The 13087-nt window shown below is 31.9% G+C and overlaps 1 protein-coding gene across 2 annotated transcripts in view; it reads left to right on the top strand.

Annotated features, from left to right (window-relative positions):
• The window catches only part of LOC117101378 (protein KIBRA-like), a 52941-nt gene that overhangs the window by 26571 nt on the left and 13283 nt on the right, over positions 1 to 13087 (top strand). For both annotated transcript variants that reach the window (XM_033241354.1, XM_033241353.1), the window contains exons 6-13: positions 200 to 359; positions 1980 to 2115; positions 4041 to 4213; positions 6289 to 6531; positions 8049 to 8138; positions 8582 to 8753; positions 9332 to 9935; positions 11201 to 11315. In XM_033241354.1, coding sequence (XP_033097245.1) covers positions 200 to 359; positions 1980 to 2115; positions 4041 to 4213; positions 6289 to 6531; positions 8049 to 8138; positions 8582 to 8753; positions 9332 to 9935; positions 11201 to 11315 — 1693 coding nt within the window. The remainder of the gene's footprint in view (positions 1 to 199; positions 360 to 1979; positions 2116 to 4040; positions 4214 to 6288; positions 6532 to 8048; positions 8139 to 8581; positions 8754 to 9331; positions 9936 to 11200; positions 11316 to 13087) is intronic.

Genomic DNA, 13087 nt, shown 5'->3' with positions numbered 1-13087 from the left:
CATCGACAATCTTAGATTTGCATTTGCCATCTCGGAGCAAAAGTAAAAAAAGAGCCCTTTCTCCTTTTTTCAAAATATTAGGACCAGAAACTTTTTTTTTTTTACTTTGCCTTAGCTGTTAACTTGATACCTTTCAATTGAAAATAAAATGAGGATGTATCTTGCAGAATTATATGAATTTCTCTATTTTTTATTCTAGTAAATTCAACTAGTTCAACAGGAAGTACTAAGTATGACCCTGACTTGCTCAGAGCGGAGGTCAGTAATTCCAAGAAAAGGGTTGCTATGTTACAGGATCAGTTACAACAGATACAGACAGAATTACAGTACCAACAAAGAGGCTATGAAACCCTAGCAAAGTAAGTTTAACGATGGGAAAATGTAATTATAGAGACATTTACTATTTTAAAAAAAACATTAAAAAATGTATGTTTTAGGAATTTTTGATTTTAATCCTGATAAAATACATTTTTGTATATTGTCTGTAAATAAGTATTATATAACAATAGTTAGATTAAAATGTACACATAATCTTTATTATATAATTTCTGTTATATAAACTAATATAATTAAAAGTGACGTACTTTCTTTCAACAATTTTTAAAGTTTTATGTGAATTTTTGATTTGTGAATATGATAATTCACTTTTTGACTGCCTAGTATTGTGTGAATGTTTATAATATAATTGCAAATAAATTGCATTTCTTCCTTAAATGTGAAAACTTTATCAGCTCAATCATACTTTTGGTACACTACTGTATATTTATAGCTGGTGACAAGATTAGCTGATATTCATTGGTCCTCTTAAATAAAGGCAAAATTTATATCAATTAGATATCCATTTCTTCCTTAAATGGGTAAAGATTTATCAGCTCTATCATGTTTTTGGTGTACACTATATTTAGGCCCAATGAAAACAATTATTGGCTTTATCACCCTCTGCATGTCTTCTTTGGTGCTGAAAAGATATATATTTTTGAATATTTTGATTTTTTTTTAATTCAAATTAAATAGTAGATATTGTTTGTATTATCTCAATCATGTTTTACTTTAAATATCAATGCACCAGTAAACAACCCAAGTGTGATATTTGGCTTTAGCAAAATAAAAAATAAAAAGCCCCCTTTCCTCATCACACTTTACCAACCTAGATTAGGGTGATAAACTAATAATAATTTTTATAGGACCTTATAAAGCGTGCTACCAGATTAGCTGATATTCAGGGGTCCTCTTAAATAGACGAAATTGATATCAATCAGATATCCATAAACTAAGTCTCTTTACTATATGAAGCTTGGGTAGTGTAAATGTTTTTTTTTGTAAGAAAAAAATCCTGTCCTATCACAGGATTTGAACCCATGACCCTGGGATTGGGAGGCAACCATCTAAACCACCAAGCTACATCGTCACACTAAGTCAGAGCTTATGGTATTGAAAGTTGTTTACTTTTTGTTCAAGAAAGTGGTCGATAAAATATTGCAGCTGAATTTTTAAAGAGTATTTTTTTAATGTCATCTAGAAACTCCTTAATCAAACCAAACCCACGGCTTTTTCCGGAGGAAAGGCCTAGCATGTGTGAAATAAAATTAATTGTTAGTTTTCACACTAGTAATTGAAAATTTTGTTTTTGGTGAGGATGTTTACTATTTTGCTCTTTACTATGCTATATACTAGTAGTAAAAAAGCTGTTAAATAATAAAAAACTGGTGTTTTTTTTTTTATAGAATTAGTAAAATTAATCTCTCTAATGCAGTCTGCCATTTGTGTTTCCACCTCTTAGGCTTTGACAACAATCTTTCAGATTGCCATTATTTATATTTTCCAATGAAAAGTTAGTGGGGCTTTTTTTTTTTTTTACATAGCAAATAGTAACTTTTCAGGAGGCTCAAAATTTTGATGAGGGTGCGGACGTGCAACTAGCAATTTGATTTGGCCGAATGCAGTTTAAAACATTCTGTGATTAATTGTTGTTTCTGCAGGGTTGATGAGAAGATGTCAGTAGGACAGGAAACGGTGACATACCAAGTAGATGATGTGAAAGCTATTATTGATGAAGTCAGCTCAATCAAACAATCACTGATTGTGGGGCAGAAACAAAAACAAGACCTCTGCGAAGTAAGTAATAATTCCATGTAACGGTATTTGATAAGAAATAGGCGAAAAATGTCATTCACAATATTTCATATATTATTTTTCTTGTCTTGCATTCCAAGGATGTGATAAACATCTTACTGCTAATCATTAGGAGCCTTATTTATAAATAATTAAATATTTTTGATAATAGATTTTCTAGCAAATCATCTTCTATTTATATAATAATATCATCCTATTGGTGGAATATCGACAATGATTAAATTTAGATTTTGGTGGTATGTGAAGACCGAGGGGTTCGCAAATGCCAAAAAAATGGGTTGGTCACAACTGTTGTGGCTGCTTTTGTTTTTCTTTGTGTTTATCCCAGTACCATGCAATCAGGAGTTACATTAGTTTGGTCCATTTGGCATCTTTTAAGCCAATAATATTTTCCTATGATTATGATATGATTAGAAAATCAGGAATTAATTAGGCTAATATTTGGTATCTTCTAAAACTAGGAGTTTTGCTCAAAGTTAAAAATAATCAAAAATTAATTAAATTAGATTGGTATTCTTTAGGTCAAGAATTTTCTCATTGCTAAGTATTGTATTAATTAGAATTTAGTATCTTTTAAGCCAGGAATGTCAGTTAAATGATAGAGAATTATTACCAGGGTATTTGGATTTAGTTAGATTTAATGAACAATCTTAGTCTTAGTTCCTCAAGTGAATCCTTATTTGAAAAACACATTTTACATATCAAAGAATTTCTGATATTTATGGCATCTTCATACAGATATCATATGTTATACATTTTAGATGATTAGTCTAATTACCTTAATATTATTTAAAATATCTATAAATTTTAGTTGAATCCAGATTAAATATTTAAGGCATAGCCCTACTATACTGTAAGTGTATAGTGTAATAGTGTAGGAAAATTTGTTTATTTTTGTTATTTTATTTTTATTGGGTAAAAATAACTCTGTTGATTATAGATGCGCCGCTATTTATAATTTTGAATAAAAAATATCTCTGCACTTTATCTTTTGAAAACAAGGAGATTTGTGCTAGTGTGATTCTTATCATTCTTGTACAATTTCAATAGGTATTGTCAGTTTCTCCTACATGTTTGTTGTCCTACCTGAAAAGCGTTTTGTTTGGTAGAACAAAGTGCTCCGCATTCCAGGCGCTATAGATAGCGAAGCTTCTTATGCAACAGAAAACCTTTCTATATAATGTTCTGCAGAGACCTGTAATTGTAATTCCAGTCTTTTTCATAGAATCTTTTTAAAAAAGATAAGCAAATCTTTTAAAAATAGAGAAAAAAAAAACATTTAATGCATCAAAATTCTGTTCTAGTTGAGTTGTCTTGCCTATTATAGTATATGCTTTGGATAGCTTGTATTTCCTTATCAAATATGGTAATTTTTAAAAGTGTGTTTAGAAAGAGGTTTTTATTTATGCTTTCTGCATTTTGACACCAAAAATAGTTATGTACATCATTCAATCTGAGAGCGTATACAGAAGCAGCAATATTTTAACAATTATGTTTAAAAAAAATAACATCATCACTGTGGTATATTATACAAGGTTTGAGCTGGCAAAAAAAAATGTTTGACAATTTGGCTAATGCGGTATGAAAATAGTTAGCCAAATAGAAATTTGATTAGCCAAAACAAAAGAATATAAGCAATGATAGCTTCAATTCCATTAGCTTTTTGGCTAATTTTGAATGAAAATATTTAGCCAAATTTAGCTTTTATTAGGATTTAGTTTAAATGGCTAATTTAATGACAGCTTAAATGCTGAATTATACCAATATTCAATATTGGATGTTATACGATAATGATGTTTTTGTCTACCGTGATTTTCTTTTATAGTACCTGTAGGCATGCTATATGGGAATAATTGTAGACATGGTGTGAATCTAACCAATATATTTATATTTGAATTTTCTAACAGTCTCTTGTACGATTAAAGAGCGAACTGTCGGGTGAAGAGGGCAGTCCACACCTCCACCAGCTTCAAAGTGTAGATGCGTCGTCGCAAACCGACTTGTCAAGCCGCATTCTGACCAACTCTAGGCTCGCGGAGAAAGCTAAGCTACGTTTTCAATACGAGGAAGTCAATAGGAGGTAAAAATACATCTCTTTTATTTTGGTATTTCCGTTTTTGCTTCATTATAACAAATGAATGAGAGATGCAATACGAAAAGAACCACAAATTTTTAATAATTTGTGGTAATGATTCAGGGAGTTAAAATGCTTACAGTAGGTCATAAGACAAATTTCTTCAGGCTACCGGCGGAATGTAAGGTCTCCAGGAATGTTGTTTTCCTATCCTTAAACTTTCTCTTTAATCTAGGCAGCTTAGTGCTATTGTGCTCCCGGTTTAATCCTCACAGCTATGTAAGGATAGACTTGGGGAATCTGTTTACGCCGAAAACTTGTAATTAAAGCAGCGCTTAAAGGCCGTACAGACCGGGGTTTAAGTCCGAGGATTACAACATTGAACTGAGCATGTCCTTTGTTCTGACCATGTCAATAATACAGAAGTTGGTAACCGAAGTCCACGTCCTAAACAGAATGCCAATGAATTAAGATAAATAACTACTCCTACTGTAGTTTAACAAACAACAATACAAAGCGAAGCATATATTAGTACATAGTGAGGAATTTCAATGATTTTGGATTAGGAAGTGCACTTAGTGTCTGTAGTTAATTATGCCGAACTATGTACTAATGCTGCCTACTATAAAAGAACATGACCATGAGACAGCAGGAATCATCAATAAAAAGAAAACAACTAGTACACAGTGCTAATTAGTATAGTTTGTCCAAATGCCTTGTAATTCAGAGTTTAATCTGTTCTAAAGAAACATCTTTTAATTATCAAATTAAACTTTGCAATTTGAAAGGCGATACTAAAATTACCGTGTTAATTATTTTAAATGAATTCCTTTTACTCTATAAAAGCTTATAGTAATTTTTAATTTACATAATTCCATTCTGTGTGTGGCGTGTTTTAAATGTGAAAAAGATTTTTTGTTAATATATAATTATCAGTAATCATCTGGTAATTTTTATTTGGAAGATTAATATTTCTGTACAATAGATATTTTCATCACTGTTGGTTGTACCACCCAACCACTAGTTATACCACCTCTATTGATGTCATGCCATTATATGATTGAATACCATCATATGTTTAGTGGTTGGAGGGTGTGTAAGGGGCATGAACTGTTGGGTTGGCACTCCCGCCATTTACCGAATCAAAGTAATGAACAGCTTGGAGCAGACGACAAAAAACTGATTCGTCCGATAAAATGTGTTTTTAAATTCCATTCTCTGTTTCTAAAACGGGGATCAAACTTGAAAGCAATGGTGTGATAACAGTTTACAAATTCCAATTGATTATAAAAGCACAACGCGAACAATAACTTCATCCCTGAAGCTTAGTTATTATGAAGCGCTACTGTCTAATTTTAAAAGAGATTTTTGTTAAACTTTGTTCGCTGAGATCAGGCCAATGAATAGATTTTTTCTGAGTGTTGAGATAGTTCTCACCGTGTGAGTTTCTATGCAAATCCAGGCCTACAGTAGCACTCATCAGTGATCTTCAGTATTAATAGAGTAAATAGCTATGCACTGACTCACTAAACCTTGACTGAATTATAAACTTGCTTAAACTTTTGAGGGCCTGTCCTTGTCCAATACAAACACTAGATTCATTATGATGTGTTAATTGCTGGTGCAGTATGGACTGTAGACTGATATGTAATGAATGTGTATGTAATAATATATTGAAGTAGGACTTGATATAAACATTGCTGTGGTGTTTGGTAGTTTACATGCTGTATACATAGTTTACCATTTTAATGCAAACATAAACATTATAGGGATATGGTATGTTAACTGTCATCAGTATATAAGTTTATTAATTTTATATCTCAACATTTGTGAAAAAAATGTTTGTTTTTTTTCTGGCAATTTTAATTTTAAAATTTGCACTAAATTGGTAAAAATATACTTGTATATAGTATAGATAGGCCTATACTATATCTTTAGGTATGAAATACTAAAATCCTTAAATTATGAATTTATGGTCCCTTTCTAATTTGCAACATCTGTAATTAATGTTTAACTTAAGTAATTATTGTGTAGGCCTATATATTTAAACTATGATTCTTGTATTAAATTTTGTCTATCAGAATCTGTCGAATACAAAAGGACTTGAGTAATCTTGAAACGCAGACAGCGCCAAGCCACAAAGAGGAAGACAAAAATCGTTTGTTGCTCATCAACGAAAAAGAGGACCTCTTACGTGATCTGCGGAGTACAAATCCAAGGAAACGTACAAAAGAAGAAAAACAAAAATTGGAAGAAGAGAAGTGCAAACTTGCGAAAGAAATTTACGAAGCACGAGAAGAAGCCCAGCAAGTTATTGGAGACAGGTAAATAATAAAAATACTTTTTTTGTTACTTTAAAAAAATACTCTTTATAAACACTTGCGAGGGCAGTTGACAAAACATTTTGAGCTAGTAGTGGCCTCAAACCTCTTGTGCATTTCGTGCATGCCCTTGGTAAGGCGTTTTTTCACCAACCAGAAATATAAGTCTATAGGCCTACCAGTAGGTTCGCTGATTAGGACCTATAAAAAATATCATTAGTTCAGCACTCTTATCTAAGCTGGAAAAGGGATGAGGGAGGGAGGATTTTCTTTTTTTATTTTGCTAAAGCCAAATTGTACCCTTAGGTTGTTTGCCAGCGCATTGATATTTAAAGTAAAACATGATTAAGATAATACAAACAATCTTTACTAATTAATGAAAAAAAAAACATTTAAAAAAAAAATTTTTAAAAGAATATAATTTTTTTCAATACCATAGAAGACATGCACGGGAGGGTGACAAACTAATAATTTTTTTCATTGGGCCTTATGCATCTGAAATATTATAGAATTCTCCCAATTGGACCGAGTTTGTGTTCCTTAGGTTTTTAATCCATTGATCTGATATTAAGTGAAAAATTCATAAAGGCCTTGCTCTGTATGATGTGCTATTTAAAACTGAAATAATATTATTAAAGCATTAACATTTGTGAATGGGCTCTTCAAAGGCTAGTCAGTAGCAATGCCAGCAAGTGGTCAGTTATTATCATAAGGATGGATTGCCAACTGTCATGTTGTTTTGTGGTTTTCACCACACTTCAATAAAAACAAAGTTTGATACTTTGTGGCTGAAAACTGAATCTGAGGTTACAGAGTTTCAGACCAAAATGAGTGTTTTTACTTTAATTCATCTTTAGGCATAAGGGCCAAGGGTATGCCAAACAGCAAATTTAATCACTTCTCTAAATTGCAATCCCGTATATAAACATAGACACAATGTTTTACGTTGACTAACGAACATTTCTATATCGATCCTCTAAAAGCTGGAATATAACTACCACACAAATTAAAAATTAATTTCAAAGAGATGTCAACTTTTTCATTCCAAAATCGTTTAAAATAATTTTAACATTAGAAGGCTTAGATTGTGGAGTTGTTTTTAGTTTTGAGAAATATCAGTATGACAGGATTTGAACCTAGGACCCTGGATTTGGAAGGCAAGCATCTTTAGCCAAGAAGCTAATTAATGCAGTAATTTTTGGAAGTCTAATGCAAGTTCTTAATTTATTTTCATTTACTACAGTGGATGTAATTGCTAATATGAATATAAAAACCAGAGCAAAAATATGCATAGTATGTAAAAATAGAAAGAAAACTGTTAAATACATCTTGATGTACTCTACCTTAACAAATTTTGAAATGTTTGGATTTTCAAGATTCTTAGAAAACGTGCCAAGTTCGGTTTTTGAAATTTGAAATATGCAGGTGTTCAAAGTTGTGCTGATTGAAATAGGTGAGAAGAATTTATAGCCAGAATTTGTATTAATTGTTCCGTGACATTCCTCTTTAATTTCCTACAGAATCCGATTAGAAGAACGAAAGAATCAGCTAATGCAGGAGCTGGCAGAAATGACGAAAATGGCGACGCATTTACAGAATCAAATTAAAATGTGAGTTGCCCTTGCGACGCATGCCACACATACAGTACTGCATTCACAAGATAACTTGACCACCTTTAAAAATATACTGTATGTGTGGTGTTGATATGCTTGACTATAAAATCCAATATTTGTATTGCTTGTTCAGGGGCAGATTCAAGGGGGGTGTATAGCCAGCATCCCCTCCCCTCCCCCTAAATATTTGAAAATTTAAAATGAAATGTGGGGAGGGGGAAAGAAAATTACATTAAAATTTGAAATCTGAGAGTCACATTTCTGGCCATCTAGTGATGGCATAGCTTAGAATGTCGTACCTCAGCCCCATCCATGGTAGGGCTGAGGTGGTCTGAACCCTCAATCTGTACGAGTCCCTCCCTTGGTCCCATTCCTTTCCCTAAATCCACCTCTTAATACATTGAATGAAATCTTACTTTATTCAAAATGTTTACCTGTAGTGTTTCAATTACAACATTATCATCCGGATCCAGCAAGGGTTCCTTAGCGGCTTCCAGTCAAGGCTCATTAGCATCCAGCCGAGGGTCATTGACCTCCAGCTTTACAGACCTCTATGGGTCATCACACACCAAGTATTTGAGTGATATATCAGTCAGAGAGATGCAGCGAAAGGTATGTCATTGCAGGGCAAATTATTGAAGTTTACTTATGCTATATATATTTTGTGAAAACACCCTTTGGAAATAATGGTACATACAGACCCTGGCCAGTTCAATCAATGTATAAAGAACCACACAGCTATGAACTCAAGCTGTGTATTATATTAATCTCAATTATTCTACTAATGCCTCCACTCCCTCGTCTAGACATTTTGACATGATAAAAACATTGTAGAGTGTAAAAGATAAAAATAATTACATCTTGCCACATAAGTGGTACATAGGCGCTGATGGTAATACATGCAATGTTATTGATAACAGTTTTGTCCAGTCCCGACCACCGAATTGGCTTGCGTAAAATTTTAAATGATCAAAACTCTGTCTTTATTTACTTTTTCAAGATGGTTATGTTGATATACTAATTTTATGAATGGGAGCCTGAGCTGCATAGTACATGCTACAACTAGGATAGACTTTATCATTTAAATCATAATAAATATTAAAAATATCATCTATGCATTCATATAACAATAGTAGATTTATTAATCGAAAAAATGATTGGAGTAATCACTATATTAACATTTATTTCAGCTGGAATCACTTTTACCAGGCTGTGGAATAGGCAGTGTAAAAACAAATAGCATTACACCAATCCGTGAGGTGCTAACACCGACAAATACGCTGGATCGTAACCAGAACCCGCACCTCTCGAGCCAAGAAGGACTTGCCTCGCAGGGAACACCGAACACGAACATTTCTCTATCACCGAGATCATCTTTAAATTCGCTCTCCCCACCCGCCTCACCTAGTGGGGGTGATGTTGACAATACTTTAATCGAAACAGGAGCAGTCCCACCCCCTAGTTACAAAGACCATGTAGTTCAAAGGTTAAAATCTGAGATTTCGAACTTGGATACAAACATATCGTCCTCATCGCAGGTTGTGGACGATCTTGAGTCTTCGCTTTCAAACATGCACGTTGGTCAACGTGATGTATGCAACTCTCATTCGGCATTTCTGTACGGACTTGGAAATAGGGATACAAACTCTCAAATATCTTACCTAGCCAATGGCAAAGGAGTGTTAGGACTTGATTTAGAATCGAGGATCGATAATGGAGTTGAGTTCGCGACTGATACTTATGGAAATACGCAGATAAACATGCCTCTTAGCCCCATATGTGAAAATGCACCAGGTAAGCAAATCCTCTTTTTAAATATATAATAAACATAATATATTTATGTTTATTTTATATTAAAAATATATATAATAAACATAATATAAACACAAATTAAATATTGCATAAAGACAATTCACAAAATATAACAAAGTAAATATTACAAAAGATGAAATTATCAGTAACGTTTTAACAACAAAATATGGCATCACCAAAAATATATAACATTGTAAATATTTCCTTAAAACAGTATTCCAATTTATAAAACATATATTTTGTTTGGCCTTCATCCAAATCCATCCTCAAATATCACAAGTATGTTTATTATTATCTGTGTAAAGTAACTTAAACAAAGTAAAACACATATTTGAACATACTGTAACAAAAAGACAATTCCCACTACTAAACTATTATTACAGAAGATAATATTAATATCAGTAAGGTTTTAACAACAAAATATAACATTGCCAAAAATACATAGCATTGTAAATATTTCCATTAATCTGTTCATATTTATTGATAAAACATATTTATTTTATTGGCCTACATCCAAATCCACCACAAGTATCAATAATATGTTTATTATTAGCTATGAAAAATAAATAAATCAACAAAATATATTAAAGTAAATGTTATTACAAAAGGTAATATCATTAAGTTTTAACAAAATAGACTACCAACAATACATAACATTGTAAATATTTCCAACACTTTTTCTGTTGATTGATAAAACATATTTATTTTGTTTGGCTTTCATCCAAATCCATTCTAAATATTATAAATATGTTGTTGTTATCTGTAAAAAGCACTCAACTAAATTCCACCGTGACCGTGCTAAGGGTTAAAGGTTACAAGTACTTTTTGCTAAAGTTAAGGCTGATATCTTCCTATGCCTATGCAGTGTACACTTCCAAACTCAAATACTGTATATTTCTGCCTACACAATGTACACTAACTCCAAACTCATTTGTAATTGGTTGGAACCTTTTGTGAATTCACAGAAAGGAATTCAACGGCCGCTTTTGATGTGTGTATGCATTGTTGGCCTACACGCCTTTTAAACATTCTGTGAAGCACTAATATTTAATATTGATCATTACACACCTCAACAAACAACCAAAATACTGTACAACACATTTAATTTGATTTTTATCTTCGGTGTCTTAACAGAGTTCTGTTTGTACTTATAATTATGGATCGTTTTTTTTTTTTTTTTTTTTTTTTTTTTTTTTGGTCGGTTTTTTTTTTTTTTTTTTTTTTTTTTTTCTAATTATTCGTAATAGATTTACCGGCTCAGGAGAATAGTACCTCAGCGGCGGGAACACAGAGCGTGTCTGCAGCCGTATCTAATGAATCGGTCGCTGGAGACAGCGGTGTGTATGAGGCAGCCACCAGGAGGTCAGTAACCAAAATTCAATAAATAACGTATTGTATTCTTATCTTAATGTACAGTATAGAGTTTTTTTTTTATATAGTTTGTTATAAACTCACACCGGCCTGTGTAGCATTGTATAAAGGTTGACCAACATATTTTTTTCTCTTATTTTTTATGGCGTTATTTTGGTAGTTAGCTATATTTAAGTGTAAATATTAATGTACCTATAAATTATTGTGTTATAGTGTATTGCCATATGACATCATGTATCTTTCGCAATTTAGCTAAGATAATATTGCTTAATAAAATTTCAATTGGGAAAGTGAAATTATATGAACGTCAATCATAAGTAGAATATAAAGCTCTTTCTAGATTATAAAAATTGTTTTCGACAAAAAACATTTGTATGCCCATATATAGTCATGATGCACCTATATAACGGTCATGATATGATGTCATCATTACCAATATTCATGACACATGTTCTTGTCAAATAAAATTTGATAGTTATGGACAACGGCTTAACATTTCTTTTTGGGTTTTTAGCGAGTTTGCACTCCAGGCAAGCACTGTACTTGAATGCTAAACAAATAATATTAAACCTACTTTTGGCTAGTGAAGGTTGTCTAGAATGTACCTTTGGCTAATAACAATTTACACTTTAGGCAAACAAATATTATAGTTAGATAAGGTGAATGGTATTTTATCATTTAATAGTAATTAGGTGAATGAAATATTTTTCTATCTTAATGCTAAATAAATATAATTATAATAATAACAGAACAAAAATAGTGTTTAGTGTTCATGCATGGATGGTAATTATAAAGCTGGCTAATTAGTTGATTAATAACCGAGTTTTAATTGCACTTAAAAATGCTTGTGGTATTTTAATTTGATTAAATTAATGCGTTTGGAGGTCATAAATGGATTGGTCTTAGTAGATCTGAGGCATTATGATTAGTTGATAGCCTATCAGCTGATTAAGACTCATTAATATAAATTGCTGATCTCTTGATGAGATGGAATTGGTCGTTTGGTTTGCACACAAAGCCTGACAAGTTTGCATGAATCCTCTTGTTATCACTTATTAAGTGCAACTCAAAATATTTAGGGCCAGATTAGTTTACTGTTAGTATCTAAACTAACAGTATTTCACGCGACAACACTGACGATTATAAAATGTAATGTTAGTAGTACAGTACCATTATTTTAGTGAGACTGCTCTAGTATACTGTTTTGTATCTAAACTAACAGTATTTCACTAACACTAAAGTTATGTTAATTAGGTGTAGTACCAAAAAATAACAGAATAACTTGTTACATAAGATTAGCATCAAGAAAAAGGAAAACAGTAAACATGACTAATATATAATTATACACACTGCTGATGGATTAACAATAATATGGAATAGCTTCATTCTGTATCAATACTAATATTACATATTATAATGTAACTGTTAAATGCTCAATATTTTTTAATATAATTTTAGAAATTAAAAAAGTTAAAAATGTAGTGTTTGGCAGTTGTAAAAAGATGCTTTAGGGGTCGTTCAACATTATCAACATTTTCACAAACAGTACACTGTGGGGGGTGGGGGAGTGGTAGACAAATGTTGTACACTCTTATTTATATATGCATGCTGATTCAAAATAACATGCAACATGTAAAATAATGGTAAAATTATAATGTAACCATGGATATAATATTCATTTTTAAGCAACCAAGTACATTGCGTTAGTTGACTTGACAAAAAAGATAATTTTTTTTGCAAAAATTTGTGTACACTTTCAGAGT

The sequence above is a fragment of the Anneissia japonica genome, unplaced genomic scaffold (genome assembly GCF_011630105.1).
Source record: "Anneissia japonica isolate Jap-2015-1 unplaced genomic scaffold, ASM1163010v1 scaffold288180_len126829_cov150, whole genome shotgun sequence".
NCBI classification, from domain to species: domain Eukaryota; kingdom Metazoa; phylum Echinodermata; class Crinoidea; order Comatulida; family Comatulidae; genus Anneissia; species Anneissia japonica.
Note: the sequence above shows the minus strand (reverse complement) of the source record. Positions and strands in the feature narration are given on the sequence as shown.